This window comes from Eptatretus burgeri, chromosome 13 (assembly GCF_056783735.1).
Source record: "Eptatretus burgeri isolate ZD-2024b chromosome 13, Ebu_testis_v1, whole genome shotgun sequence".
Classification (NCBI taxonomy): Eukaryota; Metazoa; Chordata; class Myxini; order Myxiniformes; family Myxinidae; genus Eptatretus; species Eptatretus burgeri.
Window position 1 is genome coordinate 26,096,682 of NC_140973.1, and position 17,609 is coordinate 26,114,290.

The following is a 17,609-nucleotide window of genomic DNA, read 5'->3' on the forward strand; positions in this document are numbered from 1 at the left end:
GGTCCTTCAGTATTAATATATAGATAGATGCTTCAGAGTTGAAGGTTGACTATTGCCACTATGTGCGATGCACTCTTACAGGTACGACGTTTCTTTCAGTCCAGGTCACAGTACCGAGAAAAACGTGACGCGACCGCTAGGAGGAGCACAAAATTGGTCCTTCAGTATTAATATATCGAGGGTTGACTTTGGTTCATGGGGGTAATAAAGATCATGAGTCAGAATAGGGGATGGCATGAGGTGGTGGTGCACTGTTTGCTTGAAGTGTTGGAGGGAAGAGATAGAACAGCCTCTGGAAGGTGGTTCCATGGAAGGGAGAAGCGAGGAATAAGAGAGTTGAGACATGTATTCAGGCTGGATTTTGGAAGAACATGTATCATGGAGCAGATCAGGGTTCGCACAGCGATGGAAGACCAAAATTTCAGTTTTCCAAGACAAAAACGTGGTTTTCCAGGACTTTTAATGCAAATGTTTTATGTCATGCAAATTGGAATAAATCACAAGAATAAGAATTAAACCTTGTTTATTTTGTCATTCCATTTATTATTTCAGGAAATACATATATGCACCAGCTCAGCATGTTGTACCACAGAACCATGCCTAGTTGTACCTCTTGCAGCTTTAATTACCAGCTCGTATCAGCTCTTGGACTCTCAGATTTTACAATTTACCGATATATATTGTTACGTTTGAGGGGGGGGGTTTGCATTCAAAGGGTAATTAGGATGTTTAATTAGGTATGCCATGCTGTTCGAGTTTACCAGGATCTCGATGTAATAAGTAGCAATTCAGTGGTGATAAGTTGTCTAGTAAATGTCCATTTCTTCAAGGGGGAAATGATAATTGTCACGTAATTAGATAGGGACACGGGATAGGGTAAGTGTGTCTGCGTAAACCCCTTTTAGTATTCCCTGGAGGCTGGCCGTGACGTCACAGGACAGTGCTGCGAATGGCTCCGCCCCGTGATCACGATTGGCGGAAGGCGACGGCGGTGGGCCAATAAAAACGGCTCGATTGGAAGTGACGAGGACGGGAGGATAAAAAGGTTCTGTTCGGGGTCGAAAAGGAAGAGGAAGAAGATCGGGACAAAAAGATCGTGTTTTTTTGGTGTGGAGGCTGTTGCGCGGAGAGCGTGCTTGTTGTTGTGCTGATTCGATCGTGTTCTTCATCGTGTCTTGGAGCCTTGCTGAGCCTCGTGCCTCACCTTAGTTGGCTCTGGGGTTCTGCTGACTCGGAGTACGGGGTCGAACGGCGGGCGGACCTGCCTCCCTCTCCTGCTCGCAACTTGGCGCTAGAACTGGTTCCCTGGTGGCTGTGAGCGGACTTGGGCCAGGACCAGGAGGTCGACAGCACCACAGTTTCTCCTGCCCCCCCCCCCCCTGACGAGAGTAAGGCCAGCTCGTCCGACGCTGATCCAGGGACAGTTGCGTCCACACCACGGTCCAGCCTGACCACCAGAAGTAGCTACGTTTTGTGTGTGTGTGTGCGTGCGTGCGTGCGTGCGTGCGTGCGTGCGTGTACTTGGTGCCTTAGAGGGTTTGAGAATTGTATATTCATTGGAATTGTCTGTGTTTTTCCCCACGCCCGATCCCACACCATCCCGTCGAATCGCCCGGGATCCCTTTTCTTGCCGAGTCTTGTTATTTCTGGTTAATAATAAAAACAAATAAACATCATCAACTCAGCGAAAAGTGACTCGTGCCACCTTCCTCGTCCCGTTTGCGGTAGAGCGATTAGAACCGCCATGTTTGGGTTATAAATAAATAAACCGCCTCCATCGTTTCGGCTCATTCTACATTGGCGGGACTGTTCAAGTCCCGTGGACGTCACAATATTGTTACTGCTGTGGAAATTCGCAATACACCATAAAGGGTCCTCAGGTGAGATATATCGGTAAGTCCATGTGTAGTTAGCCCAAACCCGTTGTATAGAGGGAATATATGTGATCCATTCGGGCTGCGATTCTTCAGTTAGCCGTTTTTCTTTTGCTGTCGTTATTTTGGTACAAGAACAACAACGAACATCGCCACAACCAACATCTCAACGATCACGCCATTCACTACACGACGCCAACAATCACGCCATTCACACCACGACGCCACCTTCCACAACTACGCTACCACCATCTTCGCCACTCGCCATTCAACGAGCACCGTGCGGTCACGATCTCCGCGGGACGGATGAAAGGAGCGGAGTGGCAGCAGCAACAAGGGTGCGAAGGGGCATCTCCCGCCCAAAACTCCCGCCAAGATCTCCCGCCCAAAACTCCCGCCAAGATCTCCCGCCCAAAACGCCCGCGCAAATATCTCCCGCCAGAATCTTCCTTCCTTCGTCGTACGGCGCGTGAAGAAGAAAACCAACAATGCCTGTGGGGTTTTCCCACCATTTTACCCCTGCGCTTGCTGAGAAAGGGGGAGGGTGGCGCGTCCTCTCCTGATTGGCAGATGTGCGGTGTGACGCGGCCGGGGGGAGGAACGCCCCCCTTCGAGGCATTTTCTGGAAGCGTCTCGAAGGAAGGAGGAGCCAAGAACGGGGCGGGGCGCAGGGCGGAGCGAAGGGTGGAGCCCCACCCTACAAAAGGCGTGGGCGAAAAGAGTCCCTGGTCGTCGATTCGGTTGTCCCTGAATGAGAATTGTCGAGAGTTGTGGAGAGTCGCTGGTTCCCTTGTCCCTGAATGAGAATTGTCGAGAGTTGTGGCGAGTCGCTGGTCCCCTTGTCCCTGAATGAGAATTGTCGAGAGTTGTGGAGAGTCGCTGGTCCTCTTGTCCCTGGAGGAGAATTGTCGAGAGTTGTTGGAGAGTCCTTGCTCTTGGTTCGTTCGTTCGGAGGAAGAGGTTGAGGTTCTGTTCGTTCGTTCCTGTCGGGCGGACGACATGTGCAGGCGCGAGGCATGAGCCCAGTGGACCACACCGGAGGGACGCGGAGTTACGGTCGCCAAGGACTCGACACGCTCAGGGAAGTCGCAACTTCCATTTCTTTTGGGTTCTGTGTAAACGTGTGTGTGTGGCGCCAGTCTGGTGAAGTAGAACTGTTTTAAGTGTTGCCGTGTAAATTGCATTATTCGGTTGTAGATCTGCTTGTGTCTCTTCACTTGCTTTTATTGTGTTTTCTTGCTTGACTGTAATATACGTGCCTTCCGTGCTGGCGTGTGGCGCAGAATAAATGTGCTGGTCCAATTGTTCCCCGTTTTGCTGCGTCCTTTCCTTTGTTTGAATCTCCATCTTGAATCACGTAAGGGATTAATAGTGGGTTTAAAACACCCGGTAACTAATCTGAACCGTCAAGGTCGACGATAACTCCACTCGGTTATCCCTGTAGCACGGAACGAGCTGCTTAAGTGGTTCGTGTCCAGAGTCGACCTGTGGCGTGGTACAACTCCTCGGTACGCTATCCGTGCGGGTACTTAGGTAAATTCGGCGATCGGACCCTATTTCGCGCGGGTAGAATGCAGACTAAGTTGTGGTGAGGTTAAACCCCCACCTGTGACTAGCTCCCAGCGTTGTTCCGAGAGGGTCACGACTGAATTGCACGTTCGGTGGGCGAAGCGGCCGCTATTCGCTACACGCGGTCGTTCGCACGTCGGCGGGGCGCGAATTCGCAACAATATATATATATATATATATATATATATATATATATATATATATATATATATATTTATATATATATATATATATATTTATATATACATATATATATATATTTATATATTTATATATATATATATATATATATATATATATATATATATATATATATATATATATATATATATATATATATATATATATATATATATACATACATATATACATACACAATAAATGAATTAATTCCGGGTGACGGTAAATCAGCATTTAGCCGAATCCGTCACTCATTGTATTATAGCCATGATGAAAAAAAAAAGTTAAAAAAAAATTGTATTGCTTACCTGGAGTTAACTGCATTTAATAATTATCCTCATTTTCATAAAAATTTGAAATCGACAAATCTTTTGATGAAGATTCTCTTCACATGTAAGGAAGATTTTTGGACTACAGGAAGCGCTCGTTTTCCATGAGCCCTCGTTATGCTTCATCTCACCGATAAACTCGTGCGTCATGAACTGGAGAGGTTTACCAGAATCACCCTCGCTCACGATGAAAAACCAGAGCTTGTGTTTTCTGCGTATTTCTTTACTTCACTGATACTGGCCTCGTTAACACAATAATGTCTGCCTTGTGATGCCGTGCACTCTCGCTTCGACCAAGAGGGCAATATTATAAGAACCGAAAACAAACTGAAAGGAATCGTTTGTGATTCCAAGGAACACAGTGTTGATGCGGAGATAGGTACAGTACAGTACTGTATGCAATGCGTGTCTCAGTTACCATGCGAGCCACAGCAGCGTTGCTGAGTGTACACAACCCACATGGAGAAAAATACCACGTAATAGCAAGATGGACCGTGTAAAAACAGAATGGTTTACAGAAAATTATATTTTACAGAAAAAAGGCAGAACTGCAGTAAAATCAGTACACCAAACCTGCGTAAAACGTGGGTTTTCTGCGGAAAACAATGTTTGGATTTGATTTGGGAAAACAGACAATAAATAAAAACGAAATACAACTGAAGTGTAATTCCCTGTCCTGGAGCCAAAGAATTCCATAATACAAGATTAGACCAGTCATTTGCAATCAAATGTGACACCATGCTTTGGTGCTTGGTGCCTCTCACGTGGCTCCTAAGTGCGCTTTCCCCCATATTCCCGATATCGAATGTCTTCTCACAGAGCCTGCATTGGGCCTTGTGAACGGACTCCTTCATAAGCCAATCCCCGTAATCGATGTGCTTCAGCCACAAGGAATTAAAATAGCATAGCTTTGTAAAGGGAAAGGAAAAGTGAACTTGATAAATATCAATCAATATCAGCAGCGTGCAGACTAAGAGTAGTTACTTCCTGGGAAATCGGGACTTTTCCATGAGCATTTACATAATATATGTATGACCTGATGTCATGTCGGAAGCCGATTCAGCAAACCAAGAGTAGGGACACATCCTGCTGAATCAGGATTTTCCCATCAGCACTTATATAATGTTGCACAACTTAATGTCATGTCATAAAAAGATTCAGTCACATGTTCTCCACTCTAAGTACGGCATGCTGATCTCATGGTGGAGCACTGTCGATCCCTGGTAGCAGTATCTTTTAAAAGACCTCACAGGGCACCCTTTATCGTGCGCTAATGGCCATTTTGATCAGATTTTAATTCTTGTATTGTGCGTTTTTGCAATATCGGATCACAAGTGTGCTTCATTTATGTATTACCTCCACCACCAAAGGTGGAAGGAGGTTGTTTTCACACTTGTCTGTTTGTTTGTTGCTGGGCAATTTATTTATTTTTGCCAAGTATGTTGTTTCTCTGTTTATCTGACTGTCACAGGATTTTTGGCCAGTTTTCAAGCAATCGTTCTGATTTTTTTGTGCATGTAGGTGACTGGCAAAAGGACAGCAACACCTCATTTTGGTTAAAATCCAAATCTGGATCCAGATCTGAGAATTTTTAAAGTGATTATTCACCATTGAGAGATCAGGCCAAAAACGATATATTGCACAATATCTCAAAAGGTTATGGATGGATTCACACAAAATTTGGTGGACATGTTGGGTGTGTGGCAAGGACAAATTGATTCGATTTTGGTGAAGATCTGAGTCCAGATCTGGATACCAGAATTATTTAATTTTAAAAGTGATTCTTCACCATTGAGAGATAGGGCCAAAAATGATATATAGCATGATATTTCAAAAATGCATTGGACCCGATATGTTCTCGTGGATGAGGCATTATGGGGCGGAGGTATGGCTCTACCGAGTGCCCTTCTAATCTCTCTGCCTGTTTTCGTGTCGATCTCTATTTTGTCCTTGGATTATCCGTTTTCGTCGTCCTGTGCCTTCTTGTAATAAACTATTCCGTAACAGCACATTTCATGTAATGACCCTTCATTGCAGATTTTCCATGCGAGAAACCATTTTGGCACAGCTTTAATGGTAAATCCCTGCGTGAGTTTATAATTGGTACAACGTTCTCTTTAAGAGGCTGAGGGAATTAACAATTCCAGCTTGGGGCCTGACAGATTATTTGTAGTTGCACAATTTTCTCGATTTTCCAGGAGTTTGAAGGACTCTGAAAAGTTTTTTAGGATTTTCCAGTACTGGAAAATGCTTTCATTTTTCCAGGAATTTCAAGGACTGTGTGAATCCTGTAGATGGTGATGTTTAGAGGACTGAGAGAGCAGAGGGAGCAATAATGGAGAATAGATGGGGAAAAAAACAGACCACCAACCTACCTGCAATGTCAGAGCAACAGACCCCATGCTTCGGCCTCCTCACTGGAAATACCAATAATTTTGAGAGCTTTAGATTCCATGAAATCCAGGAGACATGGGTTGGGTGCCAGCCCATACTGGAGAGCAGTACTCTACTTGAGCTACATACAAAGGCCTTGGAGACAGACGAGCTTTGATTTTTCAAGGAAAGACTTGGATTGACAGAGGATGTGCAGTCTGTGGATGTTTTGGAAGGCTTCCTTGGCTCTTATGGTCAATTCAGGATTGGTCATAGCTAATTGTAGGTCAAGAAGTTCAAGAGAACAAACCTCCTCCGGTAGCCGACCATGAAAAGAGATAGGTGGGTTAGTTAGATGATCCTTCGAGAGTGACGGGGTGAGAATGTGAGATTTGCCAGGATAGAAAAACAAGTTATATTTATTAGCTCGAGTCCAAACTACATCATATTATTTGAAAAGCAAATCAACTTTAAAACAGCAGCATTTATGGATTCCATGACTTTACATAGCAGGCTTACTGGTCTGTCGTTTCGGATCAATTTTTGCACCCATGTTTTGAATGGGAATGATGTTTACTGACTTCCAGGAAGACAGGAGGCAGCCAAAGGAGGACAGACCAAAGAGTGTCGACCGAGGAAAGCCAGAACAGGATTTGAGAAAATGAGCACTGATGCCATCTGGGCCCATCACCAAAACAGGATTGAGACTGAACAGAACTTACCTTTCAACCCGTCATGCCTTTCCCTTCAACCCAATGCCTGTCAGGGCTTTCCTCACAAACTGCCATGCCTTTCCCTTCAATCCATTGCCTGCTGGGGCTTTCCTCTCAACCCGTTGTCTGTGGTGTTTTCCCCTCCTTTCTTTGCAGAATACTATGATAAAACAGCTGAAGTGGAATTGCTATACCCTTCCATTCATTTAAGTATTTGAATATGTTATAAGGTGGAAGTATGAAGTAACAAAGTTGAAAAACATGATGATGGGACTAATTACCAATATGCTTCCGATCTTCGGGGAGGTGAACAGCCGTTTGATCAGCAAAGCGACACAATATCATGTGCTCCTGTAGATTTGTACAAACAAGAAGAAGTTAACAAATAAATCATCAAAGAATTGTACGATTAAGGGAAGATGCATATTATAAATACTGAAAAACCAGTGTGAAAAACAAAGTCAACTAAGTCAAAGTCTTTGTGAAAAATAACACTATATACAAATTTCAGACATTGAGAAACTTTCATCAGGCACCTTCTCATTGGCTCTCCATCCAAAAGAGCGGGAATTTAAAAAGTGAACATCATGGGAGGTTATGGAGGCAAATGGAATTTATAAAAGAGTGGGTTCAGGGGCTAAGATTAGTGTTGGTAAAAAGAATAAATACTGAGCAATCGTATGGCTGTGGCACATTGTGCAATTTGGATAGAGTGGAGAACAGTAAATGCAGCGATTCTAAAATTACCAAATGAAAATAGGCTAAACAGTTTCCTGCTGTGCAATATTTTTGTTTTGTTTTGAAAAGTGATTTAAGACTCAAGGAGCCCACACACAAATCACGTGTGGAAAAAGACTAATTTCACCAGTACACTCTACTGTTGACCACAAAGAACATCAGTAGATAATCTATTACACAGTAGGGAACAGCCTTTGCCTGAACCAAGATTTTCCAAACAGAAAAAGAAAATTGGACAAAATCAATACAGCACAGTATATGGGATTTCAACCTGGGATCCCAGCATCAGAAGCAATGTGCTCAGATGAGAACGCCAGAAAAGGACAACATGACATTCCAGCTGAAGTACCTGGCATTGCCCGAGGAAATTTGTGTTGTTGACAACAAATTACTGCAACCTCAACATACGGTCTTCATAAAACATATTAATCGATAGCTCCCGAGAAAAACCCAGACAGTGTATAAGCAATATAGTCACTCAAGGCCTGAACACAGAGGTGTTATACTAAACCTGTGTAAAGCAATCTTTTTAATGACAGGCGCACATGTGAACACTATGATAATTAAATGTGTTGTTGACAACAAATCAAAACAACCTGAACATACGATCTTCACAATACAAATTACTCGATTGCTTCCAGAAAAAAAAACCCCAGGCAGTGAGAAGCACAAGACCTGATCAGGCCTGAAGGCCAATTATCTGGTTTTATCTGGGGTCAATTTGATTTTTTTAAATCCAAACATAGCCCTCGAACTTCCTCTCGATGAAAGAGGATGCCATGCAAAGTTTGGTTGCATTGGTTACTGCAGGGTCCGAATGCATAAACAAACAAGCAAACACACAAACTTTCTTCTTTATATTGTTACGGCTGTGGAAATTCGCAATACACCATAAAGGGTCCTCAGGTTAGATATATCGATAAGTTCATGTGTAGTTTGTCCACACCTGTTGTTTAGGGGGAATATGTGCGATTCATCCGGGCTGCGATCCTTTGAGTTAGCCATTTTTCTTTCTCTGTCGTTATTTTGGACCATTAAGCCGCCAACAACTCAAACACCACCACCTTCACCTCTTTACCTCCACAACTCCATCCCGCAAACATCGCTTCACCGCCATTCCCAAACGACGCCCGCCAACCACCAAACCACCACAGCAAACCCCCCACCACCTTCACCTTTCTCCTTCCATAACCATCAACCACACGACCAGTCAACACCGAACGTGGTGCTGTCCAGGGTCCGTTCGGTGATTCTTGCCCCCTTGTTCTCCCCCCCCCCCCACCCTTGTTCAATGCCAGGTGCGCCAGGATCGTCGCGCAGTTTGTGAGGACTGCCCTTCCGAGTGGCCAGAACCACCGCACTCCCTCCACCAACCTCCTCATGACAACGCCTGTGCCGGCCAACGTCACCTGCTGGCTGTGTTTGCTGCAAGGCCTGTGCCGGCCAGTTCATCTGCCGGCTGTGTTTGTTACAGCGGCCTTGTCATGCCATGCCTGTCCACCTTTGCCATCCATGCCTTGCCCTCATCATCTTTTGTCCCCGTTCTGTTTTGCATTCCCCCCCCCCCCTTGTTCAATGCCAGGTGCGCCAGAATCATCGCGCAGTTTGCGAGGACTGCCCTGTTGGCAGCTACAATACGGGCCTGCAGTGGCGGCCCGTGCACAGTGTTTGCGTCCATCCATCCATCCATTCATCCATCCATCCATACATTCGTTGTGTTCAATGCGTGTGCCACTTGAGCTGGCACGGAGACTGCGTTTGCGCAGCTCATGCGCTGTTATGTTCACTGCGTCCATGCTAAGAGGGGGGAGGCCTTGGACTGTGCTTAAGCAGCCTGGCTCCCTGCTTGTGACTGTTGTTTTTCTTGCAGAGTCCATCGATCCTGGAGCATGGTTTAGCGTAAGATTTGTAAGGTTAAGGTGTTAAGTTGTGTATTGTATATGAGTGCGCCCCCGGCATGTGTGTCTTAGCGCCGGCAATTTATTTAAGTCGTCTGAATGAGTGGGTTTGTTTAGTTAGTGACTCAGCCCATAGGTTATTTATTTTGGGGACACGAATACACTGAATGTCACACTCAGGGATCCGAAGGTAAAACGTACTTGGGGAGAACTTACATGTGATGGCACACGAAAATTCGACGACTCGGGACGAGTCTGTAAAAAAGGGTGGGGGATCGGATCCCTGAGTGTTACGGCTGTGGAAATTCGCAATACACCATAAAGGGTCCTCAGGTTAGATATATCGATAAGTTCATGTGTAGTTAGTCCACACCTGTTGTTTGTAGTAACCAGTAACTCTGCGTATTGTTCTTGCTTTGACTGTTATATGTGCATTACTGTATGGCTGTGAATACGTGCTTGTCTGAGTGTGAATAAAAGTGCTTGTCAAATTGTTTCCCGTTTCGTTGCGTCCTTTCCTTCGGTTGAAAGCTCCATCTTGCATCACGTAAGGGATGGTAGTGGGTGTAGACACCCAATAAATAATCTGAACCGTCGAGGTCGATGATAACTCCGCTCGGTTATCCCTGCAGCACGAAACGAGCCGCTTAAGCGGTTCGTGTCCGGAGTCGACCTGCTGCGTGGTACAACTCCTCGGTACGCTACCCGCGCGGGTACTTAGGTATATCGACATTCGGCAATTCACCCTATTTCGCGCGGGTAGAATACGGACTGGGTTGTGGTGAGGTTAAACCCCCACCCATGGCTAGCTCCTTGGCGGTAGTTCCAAGAGGGTCACAACTGAATTGTCCGTTCCGGTGGGCGATGCGTCGCGATTTGAGTTACGTGGCCGATTGCACGCCGGGCGGGCGAAATTCGTAACAATATATTAGATACTAGCAAAGGTAAAGGCCCAGTCACACCTTGACGTTTTAGCCAGCTTATGCCGATTTTTGAAAAATTTGTCTAAAACGCTGGCACACGTCGAATACGTTGTAGGTACGTTTTGGAAACATTGAGAGCACGCTGAAAAACACTGCCATACGTCGCAGTACGCTGGCTTTCATCGTTGTACTTTGCGGTTGTCCTCAAATTTTAGCATGCTTGAAATTTTATGACTTATGCCAGAGTATGACTCACAAGTTCTGCTATGCTGGCCATAAGTTGTAGGCACGTTATGCGATCGTTGACACACGTCGACACACGTTACGTGTAAGTTAATCAAAAGTCGAAACACATCGAGGTAATGTTTAGCGTACCCGAAACTTATTTCTAACCTATGAGTAACGTGTTGTAGGCACGTTACGCGATCGTTGACACGTTACTTGTAAGTTACTCATAAGTCGAAACGCGTCAAGGTAATGGTTAGCGTCAGTGTTCCAGACTCCCTGGTTTTTTTTTTCTTTGGTATGATGGTGATGTTGACACTTCAATTTCTAGTGCGGTTATGATTTAAATCGTTGAGCGGCAGCCTATTAATTATATTATATTATAACCGCACCAGAAATGGAAGTGTCAACATCACAGTCATACCGAAGAAAAAAAAAAACCAGGGAATCTGGAACACTGACGCTAACCATTACCTCGACGTGTTTCGACTTATGAGTAACTTACAAGTAACTTTTGTCGACGTGTGCCAACGATCGCATATCGTGCGTACAACTTATTCCCATCACATGCGGAACGTGTGAGGCATACGGCAAGTACGTCGTAAAATTTTTAACACGTTTAAAATTTCAAGACGTACTCCACTTACTACGACGTATGATAGCCTACTTTAGCGTTCTATTCACGTATACCAAACTTACCCATACCGTATTCGACGTGCGCCAGCGTTTTGGACGCATTTTTCAGAGGTCGGCATACGCTGGCAAGATCGCCAAGGTGTGACGGCGATGTTGACACTTCAATTTCTCCGGCGGTTATGATTTGAATCATTGTGCGGCAGCCTTTTAATAGGCTACGCCACATGATCGTCGGCAATACGTGCAGCGCGCTATGCATAAGTTAAACTATCGTTGGGCATAGGTTGTGAACACCGACAACAGACTAAGCATTCGTTGGTATAAGTTATCTATAAGACAACGAAACGTTCTGTGTCTGTTACTAATATGTTATGCATACAACCAACTCGTAATGAATACGTCCGAATCTTTAAAAAAAACACGTGAAAAGTTCAGCGTAAGCCAGCGTTTTACATACATTTTGATACGTTGCCATTGCTGGCTAAAACGTCAAGGTGTGACTGGGCCTTAACCGGCATTGCCTGGCAAAGCAGGGTCCCTCCTCCCACTCCTTCCCCTCCCTAATTCGACCTCAACACCCTGCCGCCTCCCTTTCCGACCTCCTCCCACCCCACCAATTCCCCTCCCTGAGGGATGGGGAGCACAACCCCATGAGACCTTACTGTTCTGATGTATCGTACTAAATTTGGTCCATATCGGTCATGTAGTTTGTGAGGAAAATATGTTTTAGTGAATATGAGGGATTCGGGGAGGAGGGCCGTGGCCCCCTTTCCAGGGGAGATACGGCCATGGTGAGCACAATGACAGGTTAGGGCATGGTCACTATGCCACATGGCCAGTTTGGTCTGGATCCAGTTGTTGGTTTCTGAGAAGATTTTTGAATGAAATACCAATATTTGGGGCAAAACCCCCCTTTCACACCCTTTAAATGTGCTGATCAGAACAAGGAACACAACCCGAGTCCTTACTGTCCTGATGCATTGCACCAAATTTGGTCCGTATCGCTAAGGTAGTTGTGGAGAAGGTGTTTCAGTGAAAATTAGGGATTCAGAGAGAGTGCCTGTGGCCCCAATTTCCGGGGGAGATACGGCCACAAGGAGCACAACTTTAGGTCAGGGCATGGTCCCGATGCCTCATGGCAAGTTTGGGCTGGATCTGTCTGGCAGTTTCTGAGAAGAAGATGTTTGAATAAAATACCAATATTTGGGGCAACCCCCCCCCCCTTCACCCCTTTCATAGGGGGTGCTTCCGCATGGGGAGGACAACTCCATGAGACCTTGCCGTCCTGATGCATCATATCACATTTGGTCCCTATTGGTCAGATAATTTATAAGGAGATGTTTCAGTCAAATGTTAACATACACACGGACAGACACTGGGACCCATTCTGAGCTTATTTTGGAGAAATAACGTAAAATGACCAAATGTCAAGACCTCAATAATGAAGGGAAAAGATCCTGGAAGCTGAAGAGCACAAAAATGCCAGTGATAATTGGAGCAACAGAAATGATAAAAAAGAAGCTCACGGAGATCTTAAAAACCATCCCTGGGAATGTTACTACAAACTAACGAATGTTGGAAGCTGTGTGGGGCTCGGTGACGATCCTAAAAAGAGCCCTCAGAACAAAACTTTGAGAATAAGAAAACTTCACAGCTTGGTCCATGAATCATGATCCCTTACTGAAACAGAGATGGATACTTTGAGACCCGGAAGGACTCCGTTCCATCTTCTGAAACCCACATATGGAGATAACACACACACCACACACACACACACACACACACACACACACACACACACACACACACACACACACACACACACACACACACACACACACACACACACACACACACACACACACACACACACACACACACACACACACACACACACACACACACACACACACACACACACACACTTATTGAATACAAGCATCCACAAATTCCCAGTTGCATCTTAAATGGAACAGTGAGAGTAATGTTTAAAACGTTTGGTTAGTACTCAGCACATCTACCTTTGAATTAACATGAGTTTTCAGGGTTTCTATTTTTCTTTTTCTTTCATGAATTCCTTGATTTAATGTTCCTCAACAAATGGATCAGCTGTGATGGACCCATTACTTGGCCACACCTGAACTTAATTTAACATCCACAATGGGGGTAAATCTCACCTTCACTCTTTCATTCCTCTTTTTTCCACACCTCCAGAACAAACTCCCTCTCTCTTTTCAATCCCACTCTTCCCTCCAAGTTTTCAAAAAAGCTGTTCACCACCAACTCATATCTTCCCCCATCCAAAACCATGATCTTCTCTAACCCTGTTAATCCACTCCAAACCCACCTCCTTCAAATTCCCTGCTTTCTATCCTGAAAGTCCCTGTAATGTCCATTTTTTTTACCCCGTGCTCCCCGCCCCATCCCTCTCCCACAGATCTCCTAATGTCTCTGTTCCCCACTGTTTTGTGTTTCCCTTTCCCACCCATCTTGTCTCCTGCTCTCTTTGGTATGTGTTCTGTGTGTTAATTCTTTCCGAACCACGACAATGTATACAAAAAAATATATACCATCAGAGATGGGGAATCCCCCGCCATTGAAAAATAATTGAAATCAGATAAGCGGTTTTCCATTTATTACAAAAAACATTTTTTTCAAGATGGCTGCCCCAGTCGGCCATCTTGGATCCGACCACGCCCAAAATCAATAGGGTTCTTCCTTTTCAGGTGGTAAATGTGTGACTCAAATTTCAAATCGATATGGCGAAAAAAATTTTTTCAAGATGGCCACACCAGTCGGCCATCTTGGATCTGACCACGCCGAAAATCAATAGGGTTCTTCCTTTTCAGGTGGTACATGTGTGACCCAATTTTCAAATCGATATGGCGAACAGTTTATGAGTTATTGCACTCACAGCTATAAATGTTGACGCCCAGCCAGCCAGCCGGACGGACGGACCGCCCCAGTCGGCCATCTTGGATCAGGCCACGCCCAAAATCAATAGGGTTCTTCCTTTTCAGGTGGTACATGTGTGACCCACATTTCAAATCGATATGGCGAAAAAACATTTTTTTCAAGATGGCCACACCAGTCGGCCATCTTGGAGCCGGCCACGCCCAAAATCAATAGGGTTCTTCCTTTTCAGGTGGTACATGTGACCCAAATTTCAAATCGATATGGCGAAAAAACATTTTTTTCAAGATGGCCACACCAGTCGGCCATCTTGGAGCCGGCCACGCCGAAAATCAATAGGGTTCTTCCTTTTCAGGTGCTACATGTGTGACCCAAATTTCAAATCGATATGGCGAACAGTTTATGAGTTATCACACTCACAGCAATAAATGTTGACGCCCAGCTAGCCACCCGGACGGACGGAACGCCCCAGTCGGCCATCTTGGATCCGGCCATGCCCAAAATCAATAGGGTTCTTCCTTTTCAGGTGGTACATGTGTGACCCAAATTTCAAATCGATATGGCAAAAAAACATTTTTATGCTCATAGAGAGCTCGGCGTTGTTCTTCTTCTTCTTCTTCTTCTTCTTCTTCTTCTTCTTCTTCTTCTTCTTCTTCTTCTTGTGAAGACAAAACCTTAATCTCGAGGACTCGGCTCTTGTCTATATGAGATCCGGATCTCCTTATATACTGAGCACATGTACACATCCTTACATAGACGGTGCCTTTTGAGAGCGTCTATCATGAACTGTTAAATATATTCGGACATTTGCTTTAAAGTTTCGAAAAGTTCACGTTACTATTTAAAGATTATTCCATTTATCGTATTGTAACTTCGTAAATACATTATTTATTTCGTAAATCCACGATATATCGTAAATATGTAAAGACATTTTGACGCGTTTCGCTATTGGCTTAATCAAGGCACGTGACGAAATATCGGAAGTTGTTGTTTTTTTTTTAAATGTAAATTTTTTTTTTTTAGCCGACAAAATCTTTCGGACGCTGCTCGTGGACACATTTGTCCTTGTTTTCAAGATCGCCGCTCCAGTCGGCCATGTTGGATCCGACCATGCCCAAAATCAATAGGGTTCTTCCTTTTCAGGTGGTACATGTGTGACCCAAATTTCAAATCGATATGGCGAACAGTTTATGAGTTATCGCACTCACAGCTATAAATGTTGACGCCCAGCCAGCCGGACAGACGGACGGACGGACAGCCGGACGGACGACCCGGGTGATAACAATATCCCCCTTCCGCCACGCGGTGGGGGATAAAATAACAGAAGCTCATTCCACATTGTACATGAACATTCCACACGACATGATAAACTTGTGGCCGAATTGGACAGAACAATAGATAAAGCATTTACCAGTGCTAGTAAAGTGTGCAACACAGTCCATCAACCAGGAGTCCGTAAAAGAAAAGACAGTCCACCCTCATGTACTAAAAAAATAATAATAATAAAACTTAAAGAAAATCAAGATACTCCACTCAATGTTTTCAGAGCTGGTACCTATCGTTTGAAAATTTGTTCTTGTATGCGTACAACTTTCATTGGGTCCAGAACATGAGCAAGAATAAAAGAAGTGTCAATAATAAACCTACCTTATTTGACAAAGTTCTGCGGAATCTGTCACTGCAAAACAAGAGATAAATGCAAAACAAGATAACTAGCTTTTCCACGATCTTCGACTACGCATACAAAAACAAAACAAAAATAGGACGAAGCAATCAAGTCATTTAAGGCCATATTGTTAATTCATAATTTGGAGAAGGTTCTATAAATCCACCTTGAACAACACATTTTAAAGGGCTAGACTAGTCAAACATCTTGAACTTTCCTAAGTGTTCATTTGTATGAAAATTAGTGCTGGGCCAATATCGGAATCAATATAATCGGCACAGGTCGATATTGGCAAAATTTCGGTAATCGGCATTTGCCGATTGGAGTCAGTGCGAGTGCCGATTACCGATTAGAGTTCAGTATACAACCAAAAAACCTCGAGTACCTTTCACCCTTATTTTGGAGGAATTTCAATAAACAATAAAAAAAAGTTGCATTGTAGATGTTTCAGGAAGATATACATCAGCAATATTCTTTATTACCAGCTGGTTATCATCATGTGGCAAGTAGAAAAAAAAGAATTGGCTCCAATTTTAAAACAGGTTAATATGGCAAACGGCTTAGAAATTGGGTGTTATCAAGTATATTTTGCTTTGAAACTCACAAAGCGAAACCAAAAAACCTTTCTAAAGCATACTTGGTTCATATAAAATAACCAATTGCTTTAGAAATAGCTGCGAGGACAAAGGAAAAAGAGATCACTCATATGCTGCTTAGGTTTAAAGTTTAAACCGACTGTAAGTCCTGCCTGACCAGCACGTCTTGACGTCACACGTTCCAGGTATACTGAGAATTTTTTTCTCCACATTTCAAAGGTGGACTGACAGTATTCTGGGATGTGTGAGTAGTCTGGATTGTTCGGTGCTGCTTGTGCAGCATATGATAACAAAATCAACTGCATTTCATCTGACAAGGCAGAGAAACTCATCTTTCTCAAAACAAATCTGAGCTATGTAGACTTTAAATATGAAAACTCTTAAATACGACATTCTCCTTATTTTGAACGACGCAGGCATGGGTAACAAACAAGATAATGGTTGGTCTCCCATTGAGCTTGTTAATTTAATGGATGAGTCGCCCCACTCACGTGCTATCACATGACCATTTATAACAGTCAATGGCCGATCGATTGACTTGTATGAACAACTGTTCGGAATGGAATTCCTTTGTAACCCGGGGACTCTCGGCCTGCACTGTATTTTGTTTAAAATGTTTCATTTTATATCCGTTAAAAGCTTATCGAATGAGCACACGGTCTCTCGTCATTCAACTAAAAATGACAGGATGCTGTGCCGTTCGCTGCACCAATCAATCAGAGAAAGGATTTAAAATGTGTTGATTCACTGCCACTCAATAACATCAATCACAGGCATGGCACTGATCCCGGCACGGTATCCACTTCATGTGTGCACAATGCACTACGACATCATTATTTACCACTTTAAAATCGGCATCGGCTAATTATTTTCTGTATTAATCGGTAAATATTGTTACGGATCTGGAAACCATTTGCATTCAACATACAGGTCCCAAAAGTCAGTTATCCCGTTAAGTAGATGTGGTCATATTCCC

The 17,609-nt window shown here is 44.1% G+C and overlaps 1 protein-coding gene across 11 annotated transcripts in view; it reads right to left on the minus strand.

Moving 5' to 3' along the window:
• The window catches only part of GSTCD (glutathione S-transferase C-terminal domain containing), a 54,095-nt gene that overhangs the window by 11,976 nt on the left and 24,510 nt on the right, over positions 1-17,609 (minus strand). For 8 of the 11 annotated variants that reach the window (XR_015050650.1, XM_085851788.1, XM_085851791.1 and 5 more), the window contains 2 exons: positions 16,019-16,049; positions 7,320-7,389 (listed from right to left, as the gene is read on the minus strand). Coding sequence is in view for 10 of the 11 variants with exons in the window: in XM_085851788.1 (XP_085707914.1) it covers positions 7,320-7,389; positions 16,019-16,049 (101 nt within the window). In the remaining variant the exon portion in view is untranslated. The remainder of the gene's footprint in view (positions 1-7,319; positions 7,390-16,018; positions 16,050-17,609) is intronic. The other 3 variants (XM_085851794.1, XM_085851793.1, XM_085851792.1) reach the window with 1 other exon arrangement.